At 38.9% G+C, this 15,452-nt stretch overlaps 1 protein-coding gene across 1 annotated transcript in view; it reads left to right on the top strand.

Moving 5' to 3' along the window:
• Positions 1-15,452, top strand: part of DNAI3 (dynein axonemal intermediate chain 3) — a 76,732-nt gene that overhangs the window by 15,803 nt on the left and 45,477 nt on the right. The window contains exons 4-8 of the mRNA XM_036444807.2: positions 2,656-2,837; positions 4,132-4,236; positions 6,928-7,083; positions 8,162-8,361; positions 13,189-13,305. Of these exons, the coding sequence (XP_036300700.1) occupies positions 2,656-2,837; positions 4,132-4,236; positions 6,928-7,083; positions 8,162-8,361; positions 13,189-13,305 (760 nt within the window). The remainder of the gene's footprint in view (positions 1-2,655; positions 2,838-4,131; positions 4,237-6,927; positions 7,084-8,161; positions 8,362-13,188; positions 13,306-15,452) is intronic.

Genomic DNA, 15,452 nt, shown 5'->3' with positions numbered 1-15,452 from the left:
CAGTCGGGGGTGTGCAAGGGGCAGTTGGTTGATGTGTCTCTCACATTAATGTTTCTAACTCTCTCCCTCTCTGTTAAAAAATAAATAAATAAATAAATAAATAAATAAATAAATAAATAAATAAATAAATTAAAAAGTTGCTTTGGTAAAGTCTAATTAGTAGTGACAGGGTCATTTTAGTGAAGACTGTCCCGCTAGTGGAATATGAAGTATGTTTAGTAGGGAGGTGACATGGAACACAGTCTTTGTCACTGTCTATCCTGTTCGTTGGATGGTAAAGGCTTTCTGGCCTCCGTGTATGTATGAAGGACGCCACCTCTTTCTCGGCTCTAGCTCAGCGTGGGTCTCACAGTTCCACCTGGTGGCTTTCAAAGGCAAAACTGCAGAGCTAATATTGCATTAGACACCACGAACTATCCTCTGCAGAATGTTCTCAAAGGATAACCTGTATGTGACTCAACTTAACAGTTGTTTATTGAACGTCTCCTCGTTTGTCCGTAACTTATGAACAATTTGTAGTCCCCAATGTTTGTTATGCCAACCGATTGCAATTGGGAATCAGTGTTATGCATCCAGTCATTAAAACGCCAAAATTACCTGAATAATTATACCATAGAGCCACTCGGGCGAGGGGTACATGTTTCTCTGGGGAAATACATTCAAAATTCCAATGTCAGAGGCCACATGCACTTGTCCCCTTGACGATGCACCTGCTGAGCAGTGGGAGGAAGGTGGTCAGGACACCCAGGTGTATAGGCCTGGAGAAGATGGGAGGGCCGAGGGCCCCCGGGGAGCATGGAGTTGGGGAGGGAGTTCTGGGGGCAGATGCAGAGCTGAGACTGAGGTGAGAGAAGCTGATGGCGATATGCAAATGAGAAGGCTTGTTAGAAGGAATGGCAACGTGCAAGCCGACACCAATCCTCTTCCATCCCCTGTCCCAGGGCCTAGGGCTGTGGAAGACTGGCCTGGGGTGGGGGGGACAGGGACAGGAAGAACAGAAATGGAAGCCTCTTGAAACTACCCTCCCTCCTCCTCTGAGGGCAAGCCTAGGACTGAGGAACCAGAGGAGGGAAAAAGGGTTCCCCACCCCACCTTCCTCCCCACTTGCAAGAGTCTGGGAATGCAACTTAATGGGAAAGTCAGTAGCTTTAAAATGTGAAGAATGGAGTAACAAGTCTGACTGTGAAAAAGAAGGAGCCTTAGGGAGCAGAGGTACCTAGTAAGATCAAGAGGAGGTTTCTTTAAAATAGGAGACCAGTGGGCAAATGCTGAGGGAAAACAGTGCAGAGGTAGGAAAGGAGGAAACGTAAATGGGTCTTAATGGCTGAAAAGGGTGGAGAGGGACGGGCCAGTCTTCTGAGTGGAGGGAAAGGTAGGTAGGTGGCGAGTGTGCGGATGGACCAGACTATGGGATTCTGTGCTCTACAGACACAAATTTTTCTGTGAAACAGGAAGTGAGGTCACCTAGTGAGAGAGAGCAGCAGGTGAGGGATGAGCAGGCAATGCTTTTGACAAGCAAAGAAGGTTTCATAGAGCTTGAAAAGAGGATCATACCTTTGGACTAAAAATTTCACTTTTAAAAACTATCCTAAAAAATAATTTGAAAGGTGACTTTAAAAATTATACACGACATATATTTTGTAGAGTTATTTATAATCATTGGAAACAAATGAGAAAAAATATATTTATCAACAACAGAACTGTGAAAAATTATGCTACAGAGTTGCATGAATTTAAAATATGTTAGAGCCAAAACCAGTTTGGCTCATCGGATAGAGCGTTGGCCTGTGGACTGAAAGGTCTTAGGTTCGATTCCGGTCAAGGGCATGTACCTTGGTTGTGGGCACATTCCAATGGGGGCTGTGCAGGAGGCAGCTGATCGATGTCTCTCTCTCTCTCATGGATGTTTCTAACTCTCTAATCCTCTTTTTTCCTCTCTGTAAAAAAAATCAATAAAAATATATTTAAAATAAATAAATAAATAAATAAAATATGTCAGAAAGATTATAGAATGACATAATAAAATACTTGTGACATACATTAAGTATTAAAGGCAATATTTAAAATTTCATATAAGATACTGCATATGGAGTGGCTAGAAGGAAGTCGAGTGAACTATTAATAGAGGTTCTCTCTTGAGACATAGTAATATGGGTAATTTATTTTTTTTTCTTGTTTTTTTTTTTTTACATTTGTTTTTATAATGGATAGACTTACCTTAAAAATAAGAATAATGAGCCCCAGCTAGTGTGGCTCAGTAGTTGGGCTTTGACCTAACCAGGAGATCACAGTTTGATTCCCAGTCAGGGCACATGCCCAGGTTCCAGCCTCCATCCCTAGTAGTGGGAGTGCAGGAGGCAGCTGATCAATTATTCTCTCTCATCATTAATGTTTCTCTCTCTCTCTCTCTCTCTCTCTCTCTCTCTCTCTCTCTCTCTCTCTCTCTCTCCCTCTCTCTCTTTCTTTCTCTCTCTCTTTCTCCCCCCACCTCCTTTCTGAAATCAATAAAAATACATTTTAAAAAATAAGAGCAATGATTTTAAAGACTAAAAATTCTAACCAAGACAAGTATTTAAAGCAAACAATTGCATATTTCCCATTGCTAATGTTTTACATGGTTACGTTTATTATAAAAATTCCACTTTGTCTTCCCAGGTTATCCAGAAATTTATCCTTTAGTGTTAACTACCAGGACTCAAGAAATATTCAGTTGCCGAATAGATGAAGATCTGACAGATGAGCAACCTTATAAACTTATCAAAAAACAAGATATTTTGGCAGACTTTCAAAACAGAGCTGCAGCATCTGATTTCTACCCAGTCAAAAAAGTTATCAATGTAAGCATAACATCCCTCTTCATTTTTTCAGTCTTGCTTCAAGGGGTTCCTTGGACATAATAATAAAAGTTAGAGCGATTGCTGCATTCAAATCTGGCATTTGCCATGAGCTTGGGCACATACTAGCTTGCCCACACCTTGGGAATCCTGCTTGATGATCCTCTGTGAAAAGCAAACACTCATTGACACTTAGTGACTGTCTTATTCCACACCCAGAAATGCTGATACTTGCCCGATTATAACTAGAATAGGAATCTACCCTATTTTCCCAAACTATCTTAAATGTTTACTTCATAATTTTGTTCTTGATTTGTCTCCAAGCATGCAACAGAGCACACCAAATTAAAGAAATGTTTCTTCCCCCCCCCCCATCTACACTAATAAAAGAGTAAGATGAAAATTTATTGTTCCTTTGCAATGCCCACCAGCCAATCAGGAGTGAATATTCAAATTAACCCAACAAAGATGGCGGGTTAATTTGCATACACAAGCCCTGAGCAGCTTGGGGTTGGGCAGGACGCTTGCATTGTCGCCAAGGTGATGACGCAGGCATTCTGCACCACCCCAGCTGCTCTGGACCTCTGGGCAGCGTGGGAAGGCAGACAGGCAGTGCCGGCAGCCAGGAGGAGGAAGGCCCATTCTTACACAAATCTTCGTGCATTGGGCCTCTAGTTAAAAATAAAATTGCATGGTAAATTTCCCTGGACCTATTGTATTTTAAAAGCTTTTTAGAATTAATAAAGATAATTTTTCAATTTAGGCTTATTGGCCATAGATTAGTAGTATGATGATCTTTTACAATTGATTGATTGATTAGAGAAATATCAATTTTGTGTCGATATCTAAATAGATTGAAGGACCCCTGGCCATTATTAACCTTCATTAGCCTTCATTCCTTTTCGGTAGCATGTTGTTTAATCTCCTTATAACTGTGAATGTTCCAGATTTTTTTGTGTGTGTAATGAATTTCTAGTTTTATACCATGGTAGTCAGAAAATATGCTTGATAAGATTTCAATCCTCTTACATTTATTAAGACTTGTTTTATGGACTAGCATATGACCTATCATTTTAAATGTTTCCTGTGCACTTGGAAAGAATGTACAGGGCTTGGCAAAAGAAGATTTACAGCTGTGAGTGTGCGAAACAGAAAGTTTATTCTTGTTTTATTATTGTATAGTTATTGTATTATTTCCCATGTAAACAACTGTAAGCCTACTTTTGCCCACACTGTGTATTCTGTTGCTTTTGGATGGAATATTCTATAACCTTCTTCTTTGATTATATTCCTGTAGGAGTATCCTGGTGATGAGATTCTGCTTGTTTATGACAAAGACTTCAAATTTGGACTTAACTTTTATATTATTGGAACAGAAGAGGGCAAGGAAAACTTTTTACATGTAAGCACACCCAATCCTTTGCGTTTTTGTGGATTATCAGAAGGGGCAGTACCTCTGGGGGAGACTTATGCATGGTTATGATTCTTCTTGTTCAGCCCCCTTTCCCCCGGGGCCCAGATTTGGCTCGGATCGAGTTCTGGCACCTAGAGCAGGTGAGCAGTAAATGTGGGATGAGCTAAGTCAAACATCTCAGGGTAGCAGATACTCTACTTATTTGCCTTTATTGGCCCAATGAGAGCAGAAACAGCAAACCTGGAGTACCACTGCCCTCAGCCATTCCTCGGCCCATATTCCTGGTTCTCCTCTTGCCGTCTCCATAGCTTGGGTAAGTTACTAAATCTCTCGTCTGCAAAACGGTGGCACCATTAGTGCCCATTCCAGGGCTGTTGTAAAAATTAAGTGGGCTAACACAAGGTAAAGCCCTTATTACAGTGTTTGCTATGATTATTGAAAAGTAAGATTTTAAAAGAATGACTTGGTCAGTGGGCCGTGCGTGGGAAGGGAAGCAGAAATTATAAAAATTGTAGCTTTCAAAGAAAAAAAATATTAGTTAACCTTCAAGGTATTTTGTTCCAAGTGGCCATGGCAGGTAATGAATTTCTGAGACTTGCCTTCTGATCTGGCATCCTTATGGGGAGGTTTGGTCAAACTGAGGTAGACAGAGGAGTTTGAGTAGTTGTTGAACAAACAAGAAAAAAAAAATAAAGGAAAGCATAGAATTTTAAAATATAATCATTTTAAAACAAAAAATGATAATTTACTTAGCCTTAGCATTTTCAATTTTATTTTTGTGTTGCTTTTCTCTGTGCTTTTAATTTTTTTTATTACAGTCTTGTACTGTTTAACAATGGGGACACACCTGAGAAATGTGCCACTAGGTGATTTTCTTGTTGTGCGAACATTGTAGAGTGTACTTACACAATCCTAGATGGTCTAGCCTATTGATCCTAGGCTACCATTACTGTACAAACCACACAAGACTAAATCAAGCACAAGAAAAAATGATGCACTCAAACATGAGATGTGTGAGGCTGCTGTTGGTGTAACATGGCATGTTGTGTTGTTTTTGTTTTAAATCTAAGAGCCTCATTTTTTATTGATTTTTGAAAGAGGAAGGGAAAAGGAGAGAGAGAGAAATATCAATCAGTTGCAGCATAATGTTTTCTATAGCAAAGTACTTTCTTTAATAAGTAAAAAGAGTATACTCTACAATAATGTAAAAAGTGTAGTATAGTAAGTACATAGTTGTTTATAATTATTAACAAGTATTATGTACTATGCATAATTGTATGTGCTATACTTTATATTTCTGACATTGCAACTGATTTGTCTGCACCAGTATCACCACCAACATAAAAGAAATGCAGCCTGGTTGGTGTGGTCAGTGGTTGTGCATCAACCCATGAACCAAAAGGTCACTGGTTCAATTCCTAGTCAGGGCGCATGCTTGGGGTTGCAAACTCAAACCCGGTAGGGGGTGTGCAGGAGGCAGCCGATTGATGAAGTTTTTCTCTTATCAATGTTTCTACCTCTTTATTCCTCTCTTTCTCTCTCTCTAAAAATCAATACAATTTTTTTTTTTTTTTAAGAAATAAATGCATGTGTTAGGACATTACCATGGCTACAATATCACTAGGTGATAAGAATTTTTTAGTTCCATTTTAATCTTATGGAACTATCATTGTTGATCAAAACATCATTATACTGCACATATCTGTGTAGTGAAATATTTTCAAGCATATAGAAAAGTTTAGATACTAATATAACAAATATCCACACAATCACTACCCAGAATTAACAAATATTATTATCTTATCATATTTACTTAACTTTTTAAAGTAATAAAATATAATAAATAATGCTTCACTCACTCTTATATCCTCTGTAATTCACTCTTCTCTATAGAGTTGTTAAATACCCTACCTGTCTATAGTTTTATATTCTTACCATATATGTATGCTCCACAAATAATGCATTTTGTTGTTTCATTTAAAAGTCACATAAAATTCTACAAATCATTTTGCAATTTTTGTTTTTCACTAAATTATAAAATTCTAGGCCTCATCAATTTTGATTCATTTAGGTATCATATATATGAAGATCAAGTTTTTTCGTTGCAATTGCTTTACGGAATTTTATTTTATGATGATAACACAATGTATCAGTTTACTCACCTACTGATTCTTATTCAGTTTATAGCTAGCTAGCTATAGAGATATAGATTTAGGTATTAATATATGTCTGTATACTTCTTATGGATATCTTGATTTTAAAACATTCACTCATTATTTCAAATATATTATGTTTATTCGTCCTTATAATCTTTTTATCAAAGAAATTTATTAAGTCAGAGAAAACTAGTTTTATAGTTAACATTAAATTTTAGTATTCCATAGTCATAAAGATGTGCAGTAAATGTTTTTTTCTTATCACATACCTTTTCCTTTTTTACTCTCCTATTTTGTTCTGTCATCTTCTGTCTGTAGTTTTGATTTGTTGTTGTTGTTCTTTTTATTGTTGTTGTTCTTTTTTTGCTCAATTTCTTTCTCAAAATTGGAAAGCAGGAACCAACAAAGAAGAAAAATAATAAGGAAGTGATTTATATAACAGTAAGTTTATTGCAAAATATACAGATGTACCTATTACCTAAATTTGGTCGTGTATTTTAGAATGTTATTTGTTTTACTCTAGCCCTTAGAAGGTCAAGAAGATCAGGATGAACATAAAGATCTTGACCATATTTCTGAAGAATTTTATGTTTATAAGCCACCTGTCTCCAAACCCTGGATTTCTTTGGGCAGTGAAAAAGAAATTGAAGAAGAATCCGTTAAGAGATCTACAGAGCAGGTCAGAGGTCTGAATTATATCTCTAGTCATTACCTCCCTATAGCTGAATAACGCTTATTCCTGAAGGGTTTGTAAGGCTTCTGTGTTTGCTATGGGCATGTGGTTTTTCTTTGGATAAGAGTGGTCATTGTCTCAAGTGTATATTATGGGTTAAATGGTATTTCCCCACCCTCCCCCCCCCCAAAAAAAATATGAAGTCCTATTCCCCAGTACCTGAGGATGTGACCTACTAGGAAATGGGGAGTGTTATTCCAACATGACCGCGCCCTTATAAAGAGAGGGCCATATGAAGACATAGAGACACAAGGAGAAAGAAGGAGGCAGAGATTGGAGTGCTGTGTCTACAAACCAAGGAACACCAAGGTTTGCTGGCATCACCAGGAGCCAGAGAGAGACAAGCAATAGATTCTCCCTCAGAGACCACAGAAAACACACACACACACACACACACACACACACACACACACACACAATACACACAACCACACACACACACAAAAAAAAAACCCACAGCACACTTGATCTCAGACTTCTAGCCTCCACAACTGGGAGAGAATAAATTCCCGTTGTTTTAAGCCACCCAATCTGTGGTGCGTGGGTATGGCAGCCCTAGGAAACTGACCCAGGGGTGTTGCCAGAGCAGCTGCTGGGAGGAGGACTTAAATGAGTGGCTTATTTTGAGAGCAGAGGGAAAGCTGCAGCAGAGGGGCAACGCTCTCAGGGAAAAATTTCAGCCGAGAGAAGGCTTCAGCCTGAACCCCTAGGGGAACTCTGGAGGCTGAATTACAACCCGGTGCCAAAGAGAAGCAGAAGAGATGAGCTCTCGTATGTCTCCAACCAGTCCATCATGGGTTGAGATGTAAACAGTCAGTCACTTCCTGTTCTTGTACCTGCGGGCAAAGTACAGCAGGCATGGCTGGTGGCCATGGGAACCAACAGCACATGGAGCTGGAGGGGACAGAAGTGCATATTCAAAGGGATCTGAGAGATCTAGGCAGAGCCCCCCAGTAGTCTGCCCTGCATCCATTTTTCTGTAGGGACTTAATTGTGTTACCTTTACTGCTTACCTGTGTTGCAGATTACATATATGATTTCTCGGCAACTAGGTGATTTCGGTGCACCGATTAAGTTCAGTGACCACAATGCTTCCATTACAAAAGATACCTATATTGAATGCCCATCCTACCCAGATAAAAATTTTGTTATTAAGCAACTTGAGAAAGATGTTGGCATGCAAGTAGTCCCTCAAATCAAGGAAATAAGTACTCAGACAAGGTGGTAAGTATACAATGGGTATATGTATTTTCAAAGGCAATTACAGTAAAATCTAGCTATGACCATGATTATTTTGAGAGAACATTAGAATAAATAGAAATGGATTGACAATGATGAAATATTTCTACACAGAGTAATTCAATTCAGGAAGTTCTGGCTTTCAACTACTCTTTTTTAAACCTTAATAGAAAATGAGATACACGTCCGTAAGACTGTGAAGACTATGTAGTTCCTCTCCAGCCTCTCCTTCCTCCCCCAACCCACTCTGTGCTCTAGCCCTATGAGCTTCTTTCATTTCCCAGAATATCTGCTCTTCCATATCTTCCTGCCTTTGGCAATGCTGTTCCTCTGCGTAAAATGCCCTTCACTGCCTTGTCTGCCTTTTCCTTTACCCTTGAACTTCAGTGCCTCCTCTTCTGTGTATGCGGAAGGGAAGAGAAGAGGTAGACAGAGAAGTGGTTTCTCTGTGGCAGACAGTGGGGAACTTTAACAAATTCTGAAGCAAAAGAGAGAGGCGGATGGCAAGGTGCTAAAATAAGATGGCTGGACAGTATGTATTGGAAAGCAGAGGGGAGAAAGGTTAGAGTTGAAGAGATTGGCCAAGTAGGAGTCTGCTGTCACTAAACCAGGTAAAAGTGTGACCAGTGTGGTGGCAGTCAACTGAGAGGAAAGGTGGAAAGGAGACATGAAAGTACAAAATGCTATAAGCGCCATCATGCAAACAAGTAATCACCCCACAGTCCTTTGGGGGGTGGATTTATCTAGTTCTTTGGTGTTATCCATTATCTGTTTGCTGATGACTCCCAAATCTATGCCTTCAACCTTAATCTCTCCCCTGAACTCCACATGCTTATATTCATCTTACTTGGATGTATAATAAGAACCTCAAATTTAACATACTCACAAACATTTTTTTTAAATTTCCTACCTCCAAATCTGAAACTCCCTAAATCTTGCTCATCTAGCCAATGGCAATGATATTCTTATAATTACTTAGACCCCAAACCTTGGATTCTGTTGGGTTAACCTTCAAAAATGCAGTGTCCCCCCAAAAAAGTAGACACACTTTGAATGATTATAAAGTTAGTGTTTATTAACATGCAGTTAATTTTCAAAATTAAGTGATTATCAGCTGTTAAAGTGTGTGTACATTTTTTTGGGGGGACACCCTATATTCAGTGTCGTCATCTTGGACCAAGCCATCTTCATCTCTTTCCTGGATTATTGCAGTGCCTCCTGTCTTGACTTCCTCTACCCATTCTTGCCCTCCTACATTTTGTTTCCATAGAAGAGCCAGACTGATTGGGATCCCATTTGCCCTTCTTCCCTCATTTCTCATAATTCCCTGGCTCGTCCATTCCAGCCACAGTGGCTTCTTTGTTCCCTGAATTCACCAAGCATACTCATACCTGATGTGTTTATACTCACAGTTCCTTTATATAGGCTGCTCTTTCCCTGTCTTTAGGATTCATTTCCTCCTTCATTCAGATCTTAGTTTGAATGAGGAATTCCCCAACACTCTTTTATAAAAACAGCAACTCCATTCTATCCACCCCTTACTCTATTTTTTTTTATGACACTATTATCGCTTGAAATGTATTTGTCATTGTCTCTTTTCTCACTTTCTTCCCACCTACCACTTCGAATTTAATCTCCTGACATAGGCACTTGTTCTATTTTGTTTACGTCTATGTCCCCAATTTCTAGGACAGTTCCTGGCACAGATTTACTAAATGGAGGGAATAAAGGAATGAGGGAGGAAAGGAGGAGAGGAACCAAGTTAAGGGAGAATGTCAGAAGGGATGACCGATTGGAGTTCGGTGTTAAGAGAAGAGCCATAAAATACACAGTGAGACTGTGACCAGGAGAATCGGGGTCAGCAGTGTGTAGTGTAGTACAAAACACACTTCTCAGCTCTGTGTGAAGCATGAGACAGCAATGTAAACGTCAAGGCACACGTACATTGAATCCCAGGGTCAGGACAAGAAATGGGCCAGAAACCAAAGAGGCAGATAAATGTTCAGTCCAGAACCAAATAATTGAAAGACGATCAGTGGTCTAGTCTCAGCAGAGAATTAGAACATCAGAGATTCATAAACAGCAAGAAGTGAGGGTGAGACTTGAAGGAGAGAAATGCTACATTAGTACCAAAAAGACCCACACTTTAGATTTTGAGAGAAAACTCTTAGTTAAGCCAACAGAGGCTTCATCTGGGTGTGGCAAAAATGAGTCAGCCGAGTGGACACAGGAGGTCGACTCAGAAAGGATCAGTCAACTTCTGGCAACAGGGACCTTCATAGGTTTTCAAGGGATGTTGATTGATAATAATGGACAGTTGTTTCTATCTAGCAACTAGAGTGAACAGATGAGAAATAAGGGCAGGTCTTGATTCACAAAGTGGAAAAAAAAATCCATCAGAAGAACTCAAATGGTTCGATTCTAGGTGATAGAGAATACTGGTGCCACTTACTAAGATCAGGAAGTTAGCTGGTCTGAGGAGGAGAAGATGGGATATATGATTGTGATGAAAGAACTAAAAAGGAAAAAAATATCAAAGATGAGGTTTAAAGAGTAACAAACGGCAAGGAAAGCAAGTGTTTACAGTGCTCTTACCATAAGCCAGGCATTCCTCTCAGTACTTTGTGCACATCAACTCAGTTAACCTTCACAACTGCCCTTAGAGATAGGCACTATTTCTATTTTAAAAAATAAAGAAACTGAGGCAGACATGTTAAAAATGAAAGCTCAATATTTAGGACATAATTTAAATTTCAATCAATAATGAATAGATTTGCTGAAAAACAACAAAAGTAATCACATTTTTAAAAATCAGAGTTGCCCTAAATTGATTTGGCTCAGTGGATAGAGCGTCAGCCTGCGGATTGAAGGGTCTCAGGTTCGACTTTGGTCAACGGTATGTACCTTGGTTGCAGGCACATCCCCAATAGGAGGTGTGCAGGAGGCAGCTGATCAATGTTTCTCTCTCATTGATGTTTCTAACTCTCTACTCCTCTCCCTTCCTCTCTGTAAAAAAAAAACCAAACAAACAATAAAATATATTTTAAAAAATAAAAATAAAATAATCAGAGTGACCCTCAGTCCTGTTGCTACCTTGAGGAAACCACCAGGTGCCATGTAAATTCTTAATCCTACCTTTGGTATAGAAATTAAAAGGTGAAGCCAAGAATTGAACCCACATCTCTCTGGTTCCAATACCAACATTTCTTTCCATCACTTTGCCTCTGCTATGGATACTGGTCTAGGTGGGATGGGGCTTGGGAGGCTTTAATTATTTACCCTGCTTTTTGATTACTCTCACAGAGACATTTGACTGACATTTGCTCAACAAACACAGATTAAATACAACCTAATCATTTATTGAACACTTAAACCGTGCCAGCACTGTTTTAGAAGCTTTGCCTATAGAAACACATTCAATTCTTATAATAACCCTATGAGCTAGGTGCTTTAAGAATTTTGTTTAGATGAGAAAACAGGCACAGAAAGGTCAAACAATGAGCTCAGAGACACATGGGGAGTAAGTGACAGACTCGGGCTTCAAAGCCAGGCAGCCTGCGCAGAGTGCACAGGCTTAAGGAGTGTGTCATGTGACCTTTCTGTGGCCCCACAGCCTGAGACCAAGGAGCTCACTCCGTGTAATTGAAGCATCCATCTTACATAAAAACTGCTGTTTGAAATTTTAACCCTGCTATTTAGCTTCTGTAAATGCTTGCTTGTTTAAATAATAAGGAAAATAAGACTACTCCCACTTCAGAGAGGCCATTAAACCTTCCCTGGATGAAGTTATCAGTGCTGGCACCAGGCCAGGCCTTTGGTTGAGGTCTTAAGGCCCCAGCACATAGGGGCTCTTTAAGAACTTGCAAAAGGGGCCAGATCCCATATTTAGGAGACAAAGAAGGTAAAAACATATAAATAGGGAAAATTCCTCCATGTTGGAGCCCAGAATTTGAGAGACATTTTCCTCTGGACCCGCGAGTAATAAATGTAACTTCATCTCCGTAAGTATTGCTTGGTTCTTCTCCAGTTTTCTGTAACATAATGGTTGAGCCTGACAAAGCCCAGAGGTATAAGGCAATGTGATGTGTTCAAGGTGAAGGTGAGCACTGAGGGCAGCCAGTCTGGTTGGATAAGCTTTCCTCCAGAGAGACTCTGCTGCCCTTACTGCCTAAATGTCCCTTGTTCCTGGTTTTGTATATTCAGAGTAGAGTTTCTTAGTTCACACTGCTGAGGTTTTGGGCTGGCTAGCTATCTGTTGGGGAAGGAGTGGGGGAGGAGGGGAGGCTGTCTTGTGTATTGTAGGGTGTTTAACAGCGTCCCTGGGCTCTAACCATGAGGTGTCAATAACACTTCCCATGTGTAAAAACCAAAAATGCTCCCAGCTATTGCTAAAGTGTTCCCAGGCTGTGGGGATGGAATAGGATTGCACTGGTTAAGAAACATTGATTTGATGAAATGGCAAGAGAAAATGACAAACAAATGAGGCAACATGTTAATAATTGATGAATTGGGGGTCAAAGAAGTAAGGGAGTTTCTTATACTCTTCTTACAACTTTCCTGTAAGTTTAAAATGATATCTAAATGATTTTTTAAAAATAAGAGCTTATTGATTATGTTTGAAAGAAATACACAAATACTTTGAATGGCAGTCAACATTGATTTTTCTAGGATAAAGAAGAAATTTAATGTATAAAATTTAAACATAAAATAATAACTTAATACTATCACAGAGATAAACCTTTGACTTGTCATGACTATATTTGCTTCTCTTTAATCTTATTTTTGTTATTCAATTTTCTTTTAATATATTAGGACATATCCCAGAAACGCTACTACACAATATTATCCAAGAGAATTTTTAGAAACGGAAAAAGAAATATTCGAACAATCAAAGCCATTAGCTGATTTTCTTAACAACATCTCCACAAGGTAAGAAAAAATGTATTACATTTTAATAATAAAACATAAAATATGTATGTTTAGTTATAACAATAGATCTTAAAAATCAGCTCCATACATGGTGTCTAGATAGAAAGTATGAAAACAGTTATCAGGTATGCGTGAACGTATGACATTTCCTACAGACTCTCAGTAATTCTTTCTCCTCTGTTGCTAAGCAGCATCCTAGACCTCAAACGCTAGGACCATACCAAACAGTGTGAACCTGGAAGATGTATACAGTTGAGTATGTGAGGATGTTTCCTTAGCAGCAAATTAACATTGGTTTACCAGGGTTTCTTTAAAGTCTTTTTCTGCATTCCTCATCACACTTCTTAGCTTTACTGACTTTTGTAGGATTACAAAGATGAGGATGCTGTGGGTGTTGAGGATGATCATTGCAATGATGATAATAGGCACTTAACAAAAATATCTTTGTAAATAAGACCCTGAATTCAATTCAGAGGTGATACTTGAATATGTCATCCTCATCCCCAATTCCCGTGTTACTGCCAGTCTTATTACAGTCTCTGAAAGAGAAGTGTTTTCAAATGCCTTTACAGTGGTACTAGGGCCCTGGGCAGACCTGAACCCGAGAAAGAGCTTGATAAGATCTCAAGTTGAAACCAGAGTTCAGAGAAGTGGAACTAATGATGGAAAGGTCTGCCCATTAGGTTGGTTTCTATTTCTTTCCAAAATTAAAAAAATTGGTGGTCTAGTTCACAGATAGCCCAAGTTAAGCTTTTATTATTATTATTATTATTATTATTATTATTATTATTATTATTTTAAGAAAACATCATTAGTTCTTTCAGCTTGGAAGTCCAGAAAATTATCTGTACCTTGAGAGAATCTGGTTCAAAAGTCATCAGTGATTCAGAGCATGCGCGAATTACTTGCCGTTCACAGGAAGCATGTTATCATTTTTTTCCTGTGTGGGCAAAGAGAAAGAGAAAGAAACAAGAAAACCTAAGGTTTCTTTTTTCCCTTATCAAAATTAAGTATTTAAATTTTTCTTGGTAAAAAACATTAAATATGAGAGGTCTGTGTAATCCATTTTAAGGGAATACATGGCCTGTAGTCAATTCTAAATCATCCCGTATCTTTAGTCTCAGAGTTTTGTTCTTTCCTTTCAATCGCCACGCTCATAAAGAGAGGAGGTGCCCTAACCGGTTTGGCTCAGTGGATAGAGCGTCAGCCTGCGGACTCAAGAGTCCCAGGTTTGATTCCAGTCAAGGGCACGTACCTTGGTTGTGGGCACATTCCCCAGTAGGGAGTATGAAAGAGGCAGCTGATCAATGTTTCTCTCTCATCGATGATTCTAACTCTCTATCACTCTCCCTTCCTATCTGTAAAAAAATCAATTATATATATATATATATATATATATATATATATATATATATATATAATTTATTTATTTATTTATTTTTTAGAAGGGAGAGGAGTATTGAGCCTTCCCTGAGACATGGGAAAGAGAAGCTAGGACTGTAGGAAGAAAGAGGAAAGGGGTTAAAATATCACTGGTCAAGAACAAATAAGAAACCTGAGTTTATATCACTGCTATTCTTTTTTATTATTATTATTGTTTAAAGTATTACAAATAGTAGAACATATGTCTCCTTTTTCCCCTATTGACTTCCTCCTGGTTTCCCCCACCCACCTGGCACATGCCCTCACCCCCCTAGTGTCTGTGTCCATTGGTTATGCTTATATGCATGCATTCAAGTCCTTCGGTTGATCTCTTACCGTCCCCACTCCACCCCTACCAACCCTCCCTGCTTTCCCACTGAAGTTTGATCACTGCCATTCTTCCCACACAAGCTGTTTAAGGCTTATTTAAATTTTTAAAAAATTAATATAAACTTAGTCTTGTTCTGGAAGAGAGCTCTTTCAGAAATGAGTTCTTTTTCATAGAATTTTACCAGAATGAACCTTAGGAAAGCATGATTTGCAAAAGAAGGAAATTATGTTAGAGGAGAGAGAGAAACTTCAAGGGGATTCTCAAAGCAACTAAGAAACTTCCATTTGTGGGTTAAAACAAACAAACAAACAAACCACCAACAATACTCATGGACCTTGGCTCAGGCAACACGTTTGCCAGCCTCCAGTTCATCACTCCCAGGGACCACGTGGTC

The sequence above is a fragment of the Pipistrellus kuhlii genome, unplaced genomic scaffold (genome assembly GCF_014108245.1).
Source record: "Pipistrellus kuhlii isolate mPipKuh1 unplaced genomic scaffold, mPipKuh1.p scaffold_m20_p_2, whole genome shotgun sequence".
Taxonomy (NCBI): domain Eukaryota; kingdom Metazoa; phylum Chordata; class Mammalia; order Chiroptera; family Vespertilionidae; genus Pipistrellus; species Pipistrellus kuhlii.
Note: the sequence above shows the minus strand (reverse complement) of the source record. Positions and strands in the feature narration are given on the sequence as shown.